We start from the raw sequence: 17,934 nt of genomic DNA, 5'->3' as shown, positions 1-17,934 counted from the left end.
CCATTTATTTTTCCCGTTTTTCCTTTTTTATTTTTTCCATTTTCCCCTTTTTCCCTTTTGACCTTCTTCCCTTTTACCTTTTTCGATTTTTCCCGTTTCCGATTTTTCTCTTTCTCCCTTTTTCTCCGCGCGTAAATCGGTCCAGTAGTTTTTATTTTACAGCGGACACACATATCGAAAACATTGAAATGGAATCCTAAAATATTTAGCATAGCGTGTGTTGCTTTTACGTCCAACAGATAGCGCTGTTTTTCAAAAAAAGCTTGTTTTTACCTTTCACAGGTGTGACATCTTAGGTATATAAATAGTAGGTATATAAAAAAACGCGCGTATTCGAATGCAACGTTCTGTCAAAATTTCAAAGCAATCGGTGAAGAACTTTCGGAGATTTGGGATTTTTAACAAACGAATATTTACATTTTTATTTACGTATATATTTATTTTAAGTGTTATAGTAATGATACCAAAGAAGGCAAGGGCAGATAAATGTAAAGAATACAGAACAATTAGTTTTAATAATAAGATTTTAATAAAATCATAACTAGAATTCTATACAGAAGAATTGAGAGGAGAGTGGAAGAAGTGTTAGGAGAAGACCAATTTAGTTTCAGGAAAAGTATAGGGACAAGGGAAACAATTTTAGGCCTCAGATTAATAGTAGAAGGAAGATTAAAGAAAAACAAACCGACATACTTGGCGTTTATAGACCTAGAAAAGGCATTCGATAACGTAGACTGGAATAAAATGTTAAGCATTTAAAAAAAATTAGGGTTCAAATACAGAGATAGAAGAACAATTGCTAACATGTACATGAACCAAACAGCAACAGTAACAATTGAAGAACATAAGAAAGAAGCCGTAATAAGAAAGCGAGTCCGACAAGGATGTTCCCTATCCTCGTCACTTTTTAATCTTTACATGGAACTAGCAGTTAACGATGTTAAAGAACAATTTAGATTCGGAGTAACAGTACAAGGTGAAAAGATAAAGATGCTACGATTTTCTGATGATATAGTAATTCTAGCCGAGAGTAAAAAGGATTTAGAAGAAACAATGAACGGCATAGATGAAGTCCTACGCAAGAACTATCGCGTGAAAATAAACAAGAACAAAACAAAAGTAATGAAATGTAGTAGAAATAACAAAGATGGACCGCTGAATGTGAAAATAGGAGGAGAAAAGATTATGGAGGTAGAAGAATTTTGTTATTTGGGAAGTTGAATTACTAAAGATGGACGAAGAAGGAGCGATATAAAATGCCGAATAGCACAAGCTAAACGAGCCTTCAGTAAGAAATATAATTTGTTTACATCAAAAATTAATTTAAATGTCAGGAAAAGATTTTTGAACGTATATGTTTGTAGTGTCGCTTTATATGGAAGTGAAACTTGGACGATCGGAGTATCTGAGAAGAAAAGATTAGAAGCTTTTGAAATGCGGTGCTATAGGAGAATGTTAAAAATCAGACGGGTGGATAAAGTGACAAATGAAGAGGTATTGCGGCAAATAGATGAAGAAAGAAGCATTTGGAAAAATATAGTTAAAAGAATTGACAGACTTATAGGCCACATACTAAGGCATCCTGGAATAGTCGCTTTAATATTGGAAGGACAGGTAGAAGGAAAAAATTGTGTAGGCAGGCCACGTTTGGAATATGTAAAACAAATTGTTAGGGATGTAGGATGTAGAGGGTATACTGAAATGAAACGACTAGCACTAGATAGGGAATCTTGGAGAGCTGCATCAAACCAGTCAAATGACTGAAGACAAAAAAAAAAAGAATATTTATTTTATTACCCCAAGAATGTAAAAAAAGTTACAAAAAATAATAATTCAATAATATCAACAAAAAAAAAGAAAAAATATCAGAAGTTAACGAAATAAACTTTTATGTACTTTTTATTTACAAAAAAAAATGTATATATGTAATTTAATAGGCGTTGTTACCACATATATGTCTAACTTTATATCGGCGGACGGCTACCAGTTCAGATGTAAGCGGGGGTACAGTATACGTACGCGCTTGGACAGTATCACTCCCGCCACACAGATGACCGCGTAGTTCTACTACCACAGCGGTGCTGCGGCCCCACGACTCGAAGGCTCCAATAAAAGAACAAAACCAGAATAAATTTTCAATTCACCGCCTGGAGAAGACGAAGAAAAAGATTGAAGAAGACAAAATAAGTTCCCTGGCCGCCTGAACGTGGGACCTCCCGGCGGATGTCAACACCCCCTCCGGTGCAGCAGGGCTGACCGGCTCACCGAAAGAGCCTCTGGACTTGGATGCTACCTTCCCGCTCCAGTTCGCCGGGCTTCAAACACCCTGGCCGGCAGACTCAGCAGCAGGAGCCGGCCCAGCGTGGGATCAGTGAAAGACGATCGACGCCGACTCGACAATGCGGGGATCTGGGGACCAACACTGCCACGGAGGGGAAGCCCGATCTGATTTAAATGGATGAGCCGCAACTCCCCGACTATAGCCAAGTCGACTTCACCCGATACCAGCTTCTGAATCTAACAGCTCTTCTCAGAGATAACGTAAAAAAACAGCTCTTTTCAGGGCCACTACAAGGTTTTAAATTACAACATCCTGTCAAAGCCATTCGGCGACATCGTACAAGGAAGTCAGGTGTTGGGCACATCAGATTTTTTATTTAAATATACCTACTGACGTAGATGGGTTGCGTTTTATATGGGACACTCTGTATATATACCATTTTATAAAGTATATATATATAGTGGCACAATATTATCTATTTAATACTTCACAGTATATAAAATAGTATAATATGTACACTGCATTGTGCATTATTAATAAATAAATAAAACAATAACGTATTTTTTAATGTTACATATTTACATGGAAGCTATTAATTAAAAATATCGTACAGCTTCCTTTTTTAAATTTTTTATTAACTATTCTAACACACAGACAGTAAATTTAGCAGTAGTTGAGTATTAGAGAATTCATTCGGCCAACCAATATTTCACATCTACCAAATGAAAAGCCATTAAATATACGATCGCTTTGCATTTACAACCACTTAACTTTTTTTTTTTTATCCCGCAGTTGAGTTACATTTATTGGATAAAATTCTATATCCCCTATTAACATATTAACTCGTATTAGAACAATTTTTTATCATTTTACCACGTAGATGTTTTAAATGAAGCGAAATATTTAAAAAAATAGATTATTTTTTTAATGTATTTTATTTTATTTATTTTTTAAAAAGACATCAAACCGCTTTAAAACATGCTTTGAAATAGGATACACCGCATCGCAAAAATTTATTTCTACATCTTTCTTTCTCTTTTGAATTTTTCACCAAACAATTAAACATTTTTCTAAATTACACAAATAAATAAGAGCTTAATTTATAAAGCGTAATTTCTATCTTATTATCTTGTACTGTTATGAAAATGACCTTGGTTTTATGATATACAAAGATAGGAATTATAGAAACCTACAATAAAGATCTAAAAACGTAACATTTTATTCTGATTACATACTTACGAAGTAAAGGAATTATTGTGATCGCGAAGAATTTCGGTTTTCAGTTTTCAACGGAAATATACATTTTGAACATCCCTGAATCCATTTTGACTAGTTTTCGGCGTGACGTCTGTACATACGAATGCATCTCGCATAACTCAAAAACGATTAGCCGTAGTATATTGAAATTTTGGATTTAGGAGTGTTGTAACATCTAATTGTGCACCTTCCGTTTTGACTACAATCGACTGAAAAAATGTCCAAAAAAGCCTAAAATTTCAAAAATTTGGATTTTGGCCTTTTTGTTAAGTGCAGTAATAAGTCCTCATTAAGAGCTTTTCAACGATATACCTAAGAGGTACTTATTTTCATCGGTTCCTGACTTATAGACTAATAAAATTGTAATTAATGAAATATGCGGATCTTATAAGGAGAAAGGATATCGGTTCGAATCAGACTTCATCTCCTTTTTTTTAATTTAGATATATTGATTTATTAATAATTATTAACCTCAGAAAAAGTATAGGAACAAGGGAAGCAATTTTAGGGCTCAGATTAATAGTAGAAGGAAGATTAAAGAAAAAAACATACTTGGCATATATAGACCTAGAAATGGCATTCAATAACGTAGACTGGAGTAAAATCTTCAGCATTTTAATAAATTTACGGTTCAAATACAGAGATAGAAGCACGATTGCTTTGCAGGAACCAAACAGCAACAGTAATAACTGAAGAACATAAGAAAGAAGCCGTAATAAGAAAGGGAGTCCGACAAGGATGTTCCCTATCCTCGTCACTTTTTAATCTTTACATAGAATTAGCAGTTAATGATGTTAAAGAACAATTTAGATTCGGAGTAACAGTACAGGGTGAAAAGATAAAGATGCTACGATTTGCAGATGATATAATAATTCTAGCTGAGAGTAAAAAAGATTTAGAAGAAACAAAGAACTACCGCATGCAAATAAACAAGAACAAAACGAAAGTAATGAAATTTAGTAGAAATAACGAAGATGGACTACTGAATGTAAAAATAGGAAGAGGCAAGATTGTGGAAGTAGAAGAATTTTGTTATTTGGGAAGTAGAATTAGCTAAAGTTGGACAAAGCAGGAGCGATATAAAATGCCGAATAGTACAGGCGAAACGAGCCTTCAGTCAGAAATTGAATTTGTTAACATCAAAAATTAATTTAAACGTCATGAAAACATTTTTGAAAGTACATGTTTGGAGCGTAGCTTTATATAGAAGTGAATCTTGGATGATCGATGTACCTGAGAAGAAAAGATTAGAAGCTTTTGATATGCGTTGCTATAGGAGAATGTTAAAAATCAAATGGGTGGATGAAGTGACAAATGAACAAGGGTTACGGCAAATCGATGAAGAAAGAAGCATTTGGAAAAATATAGTTAAAAGAAGAGAGGCCACATATTAAGGCATCCTGGAATTGTCGCTTTAATATTGGAGGGACAAGTAGAAGGAAAAAATTGTGCAAGCAGGGAACGTATGGAATATGTAAAGCAAATTATTAGGGATGTAGGATGTAGGAGGTATACCGAAATGAAACGACTAGCAGTAAATAGGTAATCTTGGAGAGCTGCATCAAACCAGTAAAATGTCTCAATCTCTAAAGATTTCAATACATCGGCAAAAAATGAAAAAAAAAAAAAAAACAAGAAATGCACACAATTTGCACAATTAAAGTTACATCAAAACCCTTTAATTTCCATATTTATTTGTATCAATACTTTGCTTAGATTGGGAGATTTGCAGTATTAAAGAGAAAAGGGGCCTCTTCCCTTTAAAGTGGAATATTTTGGTTGAGAAAAATCGTAGAGAGACATACAAAAAAAGAAATTAAAGCTAAAGTCATCAGCTTTTAAATGATTTTAATGCAGTTTACTGAAAAACTTTAATTTCTCCCATGTGTTCGATCAAACACGAAGAAAAACTTCAAATTTTTAAAACTTTCCTTCTTATTGATTTTTTTTTAAATTGATAATTTTTAAAATGTGAAGTATACTGTCATAAAATAGAGTATTAAAGCTAATTCTGTTTTTTATTCGTCCCGCTAAGTCTCTTGGTTGCAAAGTTAAATTAGTTTGAATACAATAATTTTTTATCCTAAAAATAGGTATCCCTTTAATTTTTTGGATTAGTATAGCAAATATTTAATCTCAGTTTGAAATATTATGAAAACATATTTTGCCTTTTTCCTCCTTGTACGAAGTAATGGAAGAATTGTATTCTTGAAAAATTTCGGTTTTTTAGATTTCAACGGATCTCCATTTTGGCCATTCCTGAATCCATTATGACTAGTTTCGGCGTGACGTATCTACGTACGTATGGACATATCTTGCATAACCCAAAAAACGATTAGCTGTAGGATGTTGAAATTTTGGATTTAGGACTGTTGTAATATCTAGTTGGCACTTCCCCTTTTGATTAAATCAACTTAACCAAAAAATCCCCCAAAAATTTGGATTTTGAACTTTTCTTAACTGCTGTAATAATCCCTTATTGACAGGTTTTCAACGATACATCATAAGTGGTACTTATTTTCATCGGTTCCAGAGTTATAGCCTAATATAGTTTTAATTAATGAAATATCTGGATCTTACAAGGGGAAGGTGTAACCTCGGTTACTGCCAATTCTCGGAAAGTGCAGGCCAAAGAAGAATGAAGAGGTCATCGGAAGAAGAAGCGGAAGAAGATAAAGAAGAACGAAGACCCTCTACTCGACCCAACATCACGGACAGGAGTCCGGAAAAGAGTCCAGCGAAGATGCGTCCCGAAAGGCAGCCATCACAGAAGTGGATGAAGAGCTTCTACTCAACCTCTCCCTTTAAAATTACATTTAAATTAACTTAAATCAGCAATTGCGACTCCTCCGGAGAAGGGGGCGCATTGCTCCCTCCATACAGTTAGTGCCCCGTTGTGGCGTATTCCTGCTAGCCTATGAAGCGTTAGCACCGAAAGGACTTCAGTGGACGGTCTGAAGGGGAATTACGTCGGGAGGACAGGTTTCATAAGCCTAGCCTTCCGCGGTCGGCCCATAAAATGGGTTTGATAACGCCGGTTTAACAACGGATTGGAATGCAATTAAATCCGTCCTTAAAAACACAAAATATTAAATAAGACAAAAATTGAAAAATTAGACCCATCACCTAAAATAAACCTATAAAAACACGCCCGATAGAATCATCCAGCAGCAAGGGACTCTGTCCAGGTTCTGCGATCCGTAGGGAGAATCTATAAATTCCCGCCAACTTTGCATTCCATTCCATTCCAAGGGGAAGGTTCATATCCCACTTTCTTTCCTTTTTTTTTACATTTTTTTAAATTTAAATATATTGATTTATTAAAAACTATTAATTTCCGATTATATAAAAAATAATTACAATAATAATAATTCAATAATAACAATTAAAAAAAAAAAGTTATTCATGAAATAATATTTTATGTACCTTTCATTTAAAAAAAAAATGTGGATATGTAATTTAATAGGCGTGCACGGAAGTCTAGTGGTGTACACATCAGATTTTTTTAGATTTTGTCTAATGTTTGTTTGTACGTACGTATCTCGCATAACTCAAAAACGTGGACTTTTTCTTAACTGCAATATCAAGCTCTCAATGAGAGTTTTTCAACGATATATCAAAAGTGGTACTTATTTTCATTGGTTCCAGAGCTACAGCCAAATAAAAGTTTAATTAATAAAATATTTGGATCTTACAAGAAGAAAATATATATATATATATATATATATATATATATATATATATATATATTTTTAACTTTTTTTAAATTTTAAATATATTGATTTATTAATATTTATTAACCACTGATTGTAATAAACGTTTTATAGAAAATAATGATTCAATAATAACAATAAAAAAGAATTATGAAAAAATATCAGAATTTATTAATAAAATAAAATTTTATATACTTTTCAATTAAAACAAAAAAAAATGTATATGTAATTTAATAGGCGTGCAAGGAAGTCAGATGGTGTTCACTTCAAATTTGTTTTTTAATCAACCATCGCCTACCTTAACTGCCTGAACGCCCCCAATTTTTTGTGGGCCTGAATTTTTTTTCAGAAAACCGCATTAAAATCGTATAAAAGCTTAAGACTTTAGCTTTAATTTCTTTTTTTATTTGTCTCTCTACGATTTTTCTTAACCTAAATATTCCACTTTAAAGAGAAAAGTTCACTTTTGTCTTTAATGCTGGATATCTTCCGATCTAAGCAACCTATTGATACAAATAAATATGGAAAAATACTTTGAAATATGATTAAATAAGCGTTTTAATTTCTCTCATTTAAAATGTAAGTTTTAATTCAGAAATACGATATGATACGTTTAAAAACAATAATTGCAATTAGTGTTTTTAAACGTGATTAATGTTTTTACATAGTGATTTTGAAAATCATTGTAGTCCTTTTGATTAGTTTTTGTTATATAAAAATATACAAAAAAAATAAAAAAATAAATTATACGTACCTGATTCTTGCCACTGATAATCACTAATTGCATTACCGGATATACGTGGTTTGTTATCTGTTAAAACAAAAATTATTTTTGAAATAAATATTATTAACTTAATTAAATTATCCCTTTAAGTTGAGAAAAATTAAGTACGAAGTAAAATAAATATGATTGCTTATATTAAGCACAAGCAGTTAACATTTTCAAGAAAAAAACTAATAATTTATCATGTTTAATTCTATAAAACATATGATAATAAATGTCAACTGTGATCACACATTCGTGTTCTTACGAGTTCTCTTTTATCCATTTAATATACTACTACACACATTTAACTTAAAAATATATTCTTAAATATCTTTTTTATTAATAAATGAAATAGTTGTTCTGCGCAACAAAACGTGATAATTAAACAGAAATTACTTTTAATCATATACATATAGAAAAATTAAATTTAGCAAGTCTTTTTTCCACAAGGATCTAGTGAAGAAATCCATCAATTTTAAACAAGAAGACTAGATTGCAAAAAAATTACAATGAAATTGTAAAACGTACGGTGAGAGTCTTGGAAATATTATTTTCTTTTGCCCAAAAAACAAAAATTTCTGTAATATAAATAAAACCGTTTTTAACAAAACGATACCGATATCAAAAACATTTAAGAAACTACATTTCTATTATTAAAATCTGTTATTAATTTAGAATTAAATACTTTTTTTTTTTTTGTCTTCAGTCATTTGACTGGTTTGATGCAGCTCTCCAAGATTCCCTATCTAGTGCTAGTCGTTTCATTTCAGTATACCCTCTACATCCTACATCCCTAACAATTTGTTTTACATACTCCAAACGTGGCCTGCCTACACAATTTTTCCCTTCTACCTGCCCTTCCAATATTAAAGCGACTATTCCAGGATGCCTTAGTATGTGGCCTATAAGTCTGTCTCTTCTTTTAACTATATTTTTCCAAAGGCTTCTTTCTTCATCTGTTTGCCGCAATACCTCTTCATTTGTCACTTTATCCACCCATCTGATTTTTAACATTCTCCTATAGCACCGCATTTCAAAAACTTCTAATCTTTTCTTCTCAGGTACTCCGATCGTCCAAGTTTCACTTCCATATAAAGCGACACTACAAACATATACTTTCAAAAATCTTTTCCTGACATTTAAATTAATTTTTGATGTAAACAAATTATATTTCTTACTGAAGGCTCGTTTAGCTTGTGTTATTCGGCATTTTATATCGCTCCTGTTTCGTCCATCTTTAGTAATTTTACTTCCCAAATAACAAAATTCTTCTACCTCCATAATCTTTTCTCCTCCTATTTTCACATTCAGCGGTCCATCTTTGTTATTTCTACTACATTTCATTACTTTTGTTTTGTTCTTGTTTATTTTCATGCGATAGTTCTTGCGTAGGACTTCATCCGTGCCATTCATTGTTTCTTCTAAATCCTTTTTACTCTCGGCTAGAATTACTATATCATCAGCAAATCGTAGCATCTTTATCTTTTCACCTTGTACTGTTACTCCGAATCTAAATTGTTCTTTAACATCATTAACTGCTAGTTCCATGTAAAGATTAAAAAGTAACGGAGATAGGGAACCTCCTTGTCGGACTCCCTTTCTTATTAGGGCTTCTTTCTTATGTTCTTCAATTGTTACTGTTGCTGTTTGGTTCCTGTACATGTTAGCAATTGTTCTTCTATCTATGTATTTGAACCCTAATTTTTTTAAAATGCTGAACATTTTATTCCAGTCTACGTTATCGTAAGCCTTTTCTAGGTCTATAAACGCCAAGTATGTCGGTTTGTTTTTCTTTAATCTTCCTTCTACTATTAATCTGAGGCCTAAAATTGCTTCCCTTGTCCCTATACTTTCCCTGAAACCAAATTGGTCTTCTCCTAACACTTCTTCCACTCTCCTCTCAATTCTTCTGTATAAAATTCTAGTTAAGATTTTTGATGCATGACTAGTTAAACTAATTGTTCTGTATTCTTCACATTTATCTGCCCCTGCTTTCTTTGGTATCATAACTATAACACTTTTTTTGAAGTCTGATGGAAATTCCCCATTTTGATAAATATTACACACCAGTTTGTATAATCTATCAATCGCTTCCTCACCTGCACTGCGCAGTAATTAATTAAATACACGTTATACTATTTAACGTGTTATATATAAAATAACAGATAATAAATAATGTTTAAGCGTTACATATAAGAATTAGATAAACAGAAAAATTTGTTACAAAACTCTTATCGACCCGATTTTTTTATTAAACAACGAAATCGGGCCGGTAAGAGTTTTGGAACAAATTTTTCTATTATTTCTTAAACATTGTTTATTATCTATCACTGTATATCTATTGTCTATTATATATATGTACGTATTTTGTTTTTAAACAAAATTCTAAATTAATAACAAGTTTTAATGATTGAATTTTTGATATCACTTTGTTAAAATTTTTGAGTGGAAGAAATGATATCTCTTTTTTTTTACCTGCTTAGTCTCCGGGAATTACCGGTCAGGTATTACTACAGAGGATGATATGTATCAGTGTAAATTATGTGTAGTCTTGTACAGTCTCGGTAAGACTATTCCTGAGATGTGTGGTTAATTGAAACCCAACTACCAAGAAACGATATAGTTTTTCTTTTTCTTGTTTAGCCATCGGGAATTACCGTTCAGGTATTACTTTAGCGGATAAAATGTATAAGTGTAAATGAAGTGTAGTCTTGTACAGTCTATTCTTACAGAAAATATTCTACGTTATAAAGATATTTTGGCCATCCGAATAAAGTATGTTGGGGCGTAGGTCGGTGGACTGCTCGTACGCGGAGCCGATGGTAGTTCGCACTTGCTGGTTGTCGTCGAATCGGTGATGAGGCGTGTGGGACTCCTTAAGGACTACGCTTAGGGTCATAATGGGGCCTTCTGCGGGCCCCTGACAGCAGAATATCCCGGGTAATCCCTTCACGGTGGGTACCGGGGCATGTTTTTTTTAGGGATAGATGCTTTAGTGAGTTTTCGGCAAGATACCTCACACACCCGGTAGTACTGGCTGCTGGGCGCCTGACAGCAGATTTTTTCTCCTCCCGTGGAAAGAAAAATAAAATAAAAAAAGTTATTTATCACAAATAATGTACTACAATTTCAGAAAAAATCAAATGAACCTATGATACGTACATTCCTGCATTTCTGTTAAAAATGAACGAATATTGCAGTAGAAAAGTTTTGAAAATTCGGTCCTCAAATATATAAGATCTTTTTTTTTTTTTTGTCTTCAGTCATTTGACTGGTTTGATGCAGCTCTCCAAGATTCCCTATCTAGTGCTAGTCGTTTCAATTTTGATATTAATAACGGCCCGCTGGTATTGATATAAATTAATATATAATAATACTGAAAATCATAATTTTTGTTTCCTAACATACGATACATGATTTAATCTTATTTTTTGATGCTGAAAACGAATATGAACTCACAATCTTTCTATCACCCACCATTTTTAAAAATCCTTAAATTTTAATTAAAGGATTTTTCTTCATTTTTCAACGTGTAGTTAGCATTTTAAGCTCCTACATTGTATTTTGTGAGTTCAGTTTTTATTGTTTAATTTTGTTAACATAATTAATTTTTTTTTTTTTTGTCTTCAGTCATTTGACTGGTTTGATGCAGCTCTCCAAGATTCCCTATCTAGTGCTAGTCGTTTCATTTCAGTAAACCCTCTACATCCTACATCCCCAACAATTTGTTTTACATACTCCAAACGTGGCCTGCCTACACAATTTTTCCCTTCTACCTGTCCTTCCAATATTAAAGCGACTATTCCAGGATGCCTTAGTATGTGGCCTATAAGTCTGTCTCTTCTTTTAACTATATTTTTCCAAATGCTTCTTTCTTCATCTATTTGCCGCAATACCTCTTCATTTGTCACTTTATCCACCCGTCTGATTTTTAACATTCTCCTATAGCACCGCATTTCAAAAGCTTCTAATCTTTTCTTCTCAGATACTCCGATCGTCCAAGTTTCACTTCCATATAAAGCGACACTCCAAACATATACTTTCAAAAATGTTTTCCTGAGATTTAAATTAATTTTTGATGTAAACAAATTATATTTCTTACTGAAGGCTCGTTTAGCTTGTGCTACTCGGCATTTTATAGCGCTCCTTCTTCGTCCATTTTTAGTAATTCTACTTTCCAAATAACAAAATTCTTCTACCTCCATAATCTTTTCTCCTCCTATTTTCACATTCAGCGGTCCATCTTTGTTATTTCTACTACATTTCATTACTTTTGTTTTGTTCTTGTTTATTTTCACGCGATAGTTCTTGCGTAGGACTTCATCTATGCCGTTCATTGTTTCTTGTAAATCCTTTTTACTCTCGGCTAGAATTACTATATCATCAGCAAATCGTAGCATCTTTATCTTTTCACTTTTCACTTATCTTTTCACTTTTCATAAGATCTATCAAAATTTATAAATAACCAGTAAACCATTTACATGATATTCAGTAATTCAACGTTGGGTGGTCTGAAGTAGAGTTGAAACTATTAATACTGCATTGGAGGAAATACAGTGTAAGCGAAAAGTCCCTTTATATGTTAATAGCATAGTACATTTAGATATGTAGATAAACATTGTTGTGAATACGTAACAATAAAAATAACGGTATATTTTTTACACTCTTTGTGGTTTGACTCTTTGTTATTATTCCCGCCATAAGCTTTGTTCTGCGCATAATGTGAGAAGGACGTGATAGTCTCGCGTTAAATTACGGCGGATACAAGTGCTTTCACTGTTCAGCAGCTTTTGTTTGCTCTTGCGTAGGTTCACGAACATCAACCCACCGGGAAGGTCTAGTTGTGAACGCGTCTTCCCAAATCACCTGATTTGGAAGCGGAGAGTTCCAGCGATCAAGTCCTAGTAAAGACAGTTATTTTTACACGGATTTGAATACTAGATCGTGTTCTTTGGCGGTCGGGTTTCAATTAACCTTAGGAACGGTCGAACTGAAACTGTAAAAGACTACACTTCATTTACACTCGTACATATCCTCACTTATCCTCTGAAGTATTATCTGAAAGGTAATTACCGGAGGCTAAACAGGAAAAAGAAAGGGTTCACGAACGTCAAAGTACAAAGAAGATAATGAAAGACATTTTTAGGAACTTCGCTGTGCGTTTGGAAAACCGCCGCCATTACGACCAATGTAATTCGCACGAGAATAGAAAACCTTTCGCACGGGAACGGTTCTTGAGGTACCACGTAGCGGAAGGCCTACGACTCATGCCGAAACTTTTGTTACTGAAGCAAAATCAATTGAACGATCGCCGATGAAGTCGACCCATAAGCGGTCTGCAGAATTTTGTATCCTGCGATCGACTATGCGAGAACACATGTGGAAAAACTTGAATGTTTCAAGTTTCGGCCGTCCTCAGCGAATGAGTTGAACGATTATGACTTGGAACAACCTGTGAATGCACGTAAAACCCTGCACGCACGCCTCCCACATGCAAATGATAAAAAAAACATGGTCTGACGAGTGTGTGATTTATCGTAGCTCACGAAATCGTAATGTCTTTTTTTTGGGCAACAGATAATCTGAACTTTTATGAGGAAATCGTGTGCAATCCGACACGTGTTATGATTTGGGCAGGGATAACGGCAGACCATCACCTTGGACCGTATTTCTTTGACGGTTCTATGAACTAGCACAAGAATCTTTATACGATTAACATGTGGTTGCTTTCAGAATTAACGGAAAGAGGAATAGTTGATATTTTTTACACTTCACCAAGACGGTGTTCCACCGCATTTTGCTGCTAGTGTCCGCACATGGCTAAATTAACCGTTTCCAAATCGATAAATAAACCTTGAACTTTTCCAAGAATGTTATTCGCAATAAATATTAATGTTAACCGAAAATAAATGTTGAAAAATACTGTTTATTTTATTCATAGCAATGTTCATTTACATCTCTAACAGTACTATGCTATTAACATGTAAAGGGACTTGTCACCTTTACCCGCATTGTAGTAAATCGTTGGAAGCCGTGGGTGTTCTATCTGGTATGCAATCCATCCCCGCTTAGCGCGCCGTAGAAATGTTTAAATTTTAAAGGAAATTATTAAATTTGTTATCGTAATTATGAGTATTTCATATTTTATTAATTTCCTTGGTGGAGAATAGAAGAAACAAAGTTTTCATCCTGTTATAGGCTTACCACCTAATAATAACTTTATATTCATCGACAGAAAATGAAAATTGTTAACGTTCTTATTGAATTAATACTCTTAAAGTTAATATAACACGAATAATATAATCGATAAATATGAAACTCGTGAAATAAATTGTATAATTTAATAGACATTCTGACAGTCGAAGATGGAGTAAAATATAATGAACGTTTTATCTGCTATAATGAATATAGATTGAATGAATAACAGCTGATAATATTGAAGCTGTGCAAAGGTTAAAGGTTACAGTTTCGTTATCTTATTAAACAGGTTCTATCACTCGAGTTAAATTCGAAAATAAATATCTTGAAATCCATATTTGGGTGTCGTTATAAAAATTAAATTAAATATTATATTTTATAATTTATTTAATTAATATTATTTGTTGAACCATTTTATTTTTCTGGAATAAATGGTTTCCTATTTCCTATTAATTTTATTTATTAAAATGAATAACAGGTGAAATTTATTTTTCGTAATTTAAATTAGCTTGCTTGACGATTACCGGAGAGCCCAGCGTGGAGAATATCATCGCCACCATGTTGTGGAGCCCCAAGATTTTTGATAGCATATCAGGGTTCGTGAAGTAGGGTTCTTCAGTAGTATGATAGGGGGGCTCGGGGATGAGGGACAGCCCTCTGCGGAGCTGCCGTTCGCACGTGATTGCACGAGTGGGCGGCAGCGATGAGTCACGGGGACTCTCACACCTCCGAGCAAAAAAGACCGAGCCCCAGCGGGGATGCCCCCATTCAGGGTGTATCCGTTAGAGGCATTGGCATAAAGACCGAGTCCCGGTTCCCGGAGTAGGGACCCAGGCACGGCAAAGCTGAGCCTGGTGGATCCTACACTTGGGATTTGAGGCGGGCCGAGACGTGGAGGCCCGTTAGAGTAAAGGACATTCCCTTGGGCAGTGTAATACGTAACTGCAGGATCCGTGGGAGAAGAATAAAAGAAAAAAATTTAGATTAGTTAAATATCAAATTTTGGTGAAGTCAATGGCAGTTCGTAGCTAAAATTAGTGAAGGGACTGCTCTAGAAAATCTTTTTCTGGACCTTTTCAAGGCCATTGTTAAAGTTTTCTGTAAAATAAAAGAACCGAAAATAAAATGAATCAAATAAAATAGCTGGAAGCGGGATAATAATCTAATTCTACACTTTATCATATTCAATAATATGGCACACGGTTTTTAAGCACGTTGTGTTTAAAAACCATATTCGGTTTAACCAAATAAATAATAAAATATCAATGCAGATAATATTTTTTAATATTATTACCTAATAATAAATTAATAAAATACCAGCTTAAAAACACTACAGTCTAACAGTGCTTAATTTAAATTTCTATGTACACAGAAATACACGATCAAAGAGACCTCACATTTCGCCACCTTCTGATCGCTACTGAAAAAACAACTAAACCGCTTTCATATTCCTTCCGACGACTAAACTAGAAAAGGGAACGAACAAGGAACGGTTCCGTACGCGGATTAAAAAAAAACACTACCTTTCACCAGCACATCAAGGTCGGCACTGCGAGAGCAACAGTCTTCTTTCTACCTCGCAGCCCCGCGTACAGCTTCCTATGTATGGATACAGCTAAACACCATGCCGCTGGAACTATGAAGCGCACAGTTCCGTAGAAAGATTTTGTATCTTTTTCATAAACCGGGGGATGGCTACTGATATTAAAGTTAAGGATTATATATTGTACAAATATAAAGAAAGAATTAAAGAAAAAAAGACTCATTATTTTAAATGTTATCGATAATATTACGTGAAAATAGGGAGTGCTGCAGTTCCAGAGTGCCTATACGCGTGCCGCCACTGGATAGACTCAAAATAATTATATTTAGAATTTTGTTAATATTTATATACCGGCTTAACCCGCAAGAGTAGTGTATGGCCCCACTCTTATTTCGCTCACGCTTTTAGGTTAGCTCTAGGAGCTAGTTAGAACACTAGTCGCTAAACTGTTTTTGAGGCTCAGTTGCCGTTTGTGGTACAGACATTCGGTCTTATGCTTTAGGGTGGCCGAATGGGGTGGTGGCGGGAGAAGTGCCAAGCAAACCGAAATACCGGCTTAAGCGTTATGCATCAAAATAGGCCAAAGTATTTCAGGATTAAAAATTCATGAAACATGAAAAAAATAATTGTCTCTGACGATTCTAATTTATGTTAAATTTTGTCCCTGATCCGGTAATGAAGTATGCCTCATTACCGATTAAGTTTTTTTTTCGTCTTCAGTCATCTGACTGGTTTGATGCAGCTTACCAAGATTCCCTATCTAGTGCCAGTCGTTTCGGGCCGGGCCACTACTGGAACGGAACGGTGATCACAATGCACCGGTTCTAAATTTCGTTCAGTTGCCCATCTGCTGCCTGCGAAAGAGGCTGCAGAGCCTCGCGATGTAAACATGGCAGATGGTATGGGACACCACGACTAAGGAAGGATCCTTTTACAAGTTTATACGGGATCTGGAAGGATGGTATGCCACGAGTTCGTTTTTAAGGGCAACGGATGCCCAGGTGCTCACCAACCATATTTATTTGAATCAATATTTCTTTCGGTTCTGCCTGGCAGCTGATGAGCTATGCGTCTGCAGGGAGGTCCAGTGAAATGAACACCTGATATTTGACAATTGACAGAGACTGAATTGCTATCTTTGATGAGATAAATTAATTATTGATAGTCATATATGTTTTGTAGTTGACGGGGTGCGCCTACCCATTTTAGTACATATATGACAAGTGAGCGGTTGGGACACGTAAGCGAGTGGTGTATTGTACCACGCTTAGTCCGCTCACGCTTTTAGGTAAGCTCTAGGAACTATTTAGGACACCGGTCGATAAACTGTTTCGAGGCTCAGTAGCCGTTTGTGGTACAGACATTGGTCTTATGCTTTAGGACGACCGAATGGGGGTGGCAGGAGAAATGCCAAGAAAACCATTAACGAAAGTTAAATTAAAAATTGATAATAACGAATCGGGATTTTCCGCTTGTGATCGGTACATTCCGGTGCCTACTTTTTGGTTACAATTCATTATTTAATGAACAAAAACAATCACATAGATTAAAACAATATTATTTATATATATATATATAATAATGTAACACGTATACACCTGACTACCACGAGACATGTACTAACGAATCGGGATTTTCCGCTAGCGATCGGTACATTCCGGTGCTCAGCTAACGGGGACGCACTCGCAGACAGACACACATACAAATGCCGTTTAGTACAGTAGGATTAGTATGTAAAAGTGTAGCCGGCCTCCGTGGCGCGAGTGGTAGCGTCTCGGGTTTTCATCCGGAGGTCCCGGGTTCGAATCCCGGTCAGGCACGGCATTTTTACACACGCTACAAATCATTCATCTCATTCTCTGAAGAGAATGGTCTAATGGAGAACGGGTCTAAGGACCCGGAGGTTAAAAAAACAAGTATGTAAAGATGTAAATAATATACTGTAAATTTCAGTCTAGGGTGTAAATTTGAATTGTTTTATAATTTATTTCAAATGTATTTAACACATGGTATATAATTTTTATCTCTGTTGTACTATGAATAGATTTTTTTAAACGTTTGTTTCTCTTTGTTTATATGAATTCTGCTCTTTCTGGTGACTTGATTTTGTTATTGAAAATTGATAGAATCATCTTCCGTTTTCTTATTAAAAAAAAAAATAAAAAAACGTGAAAAT

General features: G+C 34.5%; 1 protein-coding gene across 1 annotated transcript in view; it reads right to left on the bottom strand.

The window, feature by feature from the left end:
• LOC142318475 (lachesin-like) overlaps positions 1–17,934 on the bottom strand; it is a 903,759-nt gene that overhangs the window by 11,947 nt on the left and 873,878 nt on the right. The window contains exon 13 of the mRNA XM_075355059.1: positions 8,006–8,062. Within this exon, the coding sequence (XP_075211174.1) occupies positions 8,006–8,062 (57 nt within the window). The remainder of the gene's footprint in view (positions 1–8,005; positions 8,063–17,934) is intronic.

This window comes from Lycorma delicatula, chromosome 1 (assembly GCF_047948215.1).
Source record: "Lycorma delicatula isolate Av1 chromosome 1, ASM4794821v1, whole genome shotgun sequence".
In the NCBI taxonomy this organism is placed as follows: domain Eukaryota; kingdom Metazoa; phylum Arthropoda; class Insecta; order Hemiptera; family Fulgoridae; genus Lycorma; species Lycorma delicatula.
The sequence above is the reverse complement of the archived record's forward strand: the minus strand, read 5'-3'. Positions and strand labels throughout refer to the sequence as shown.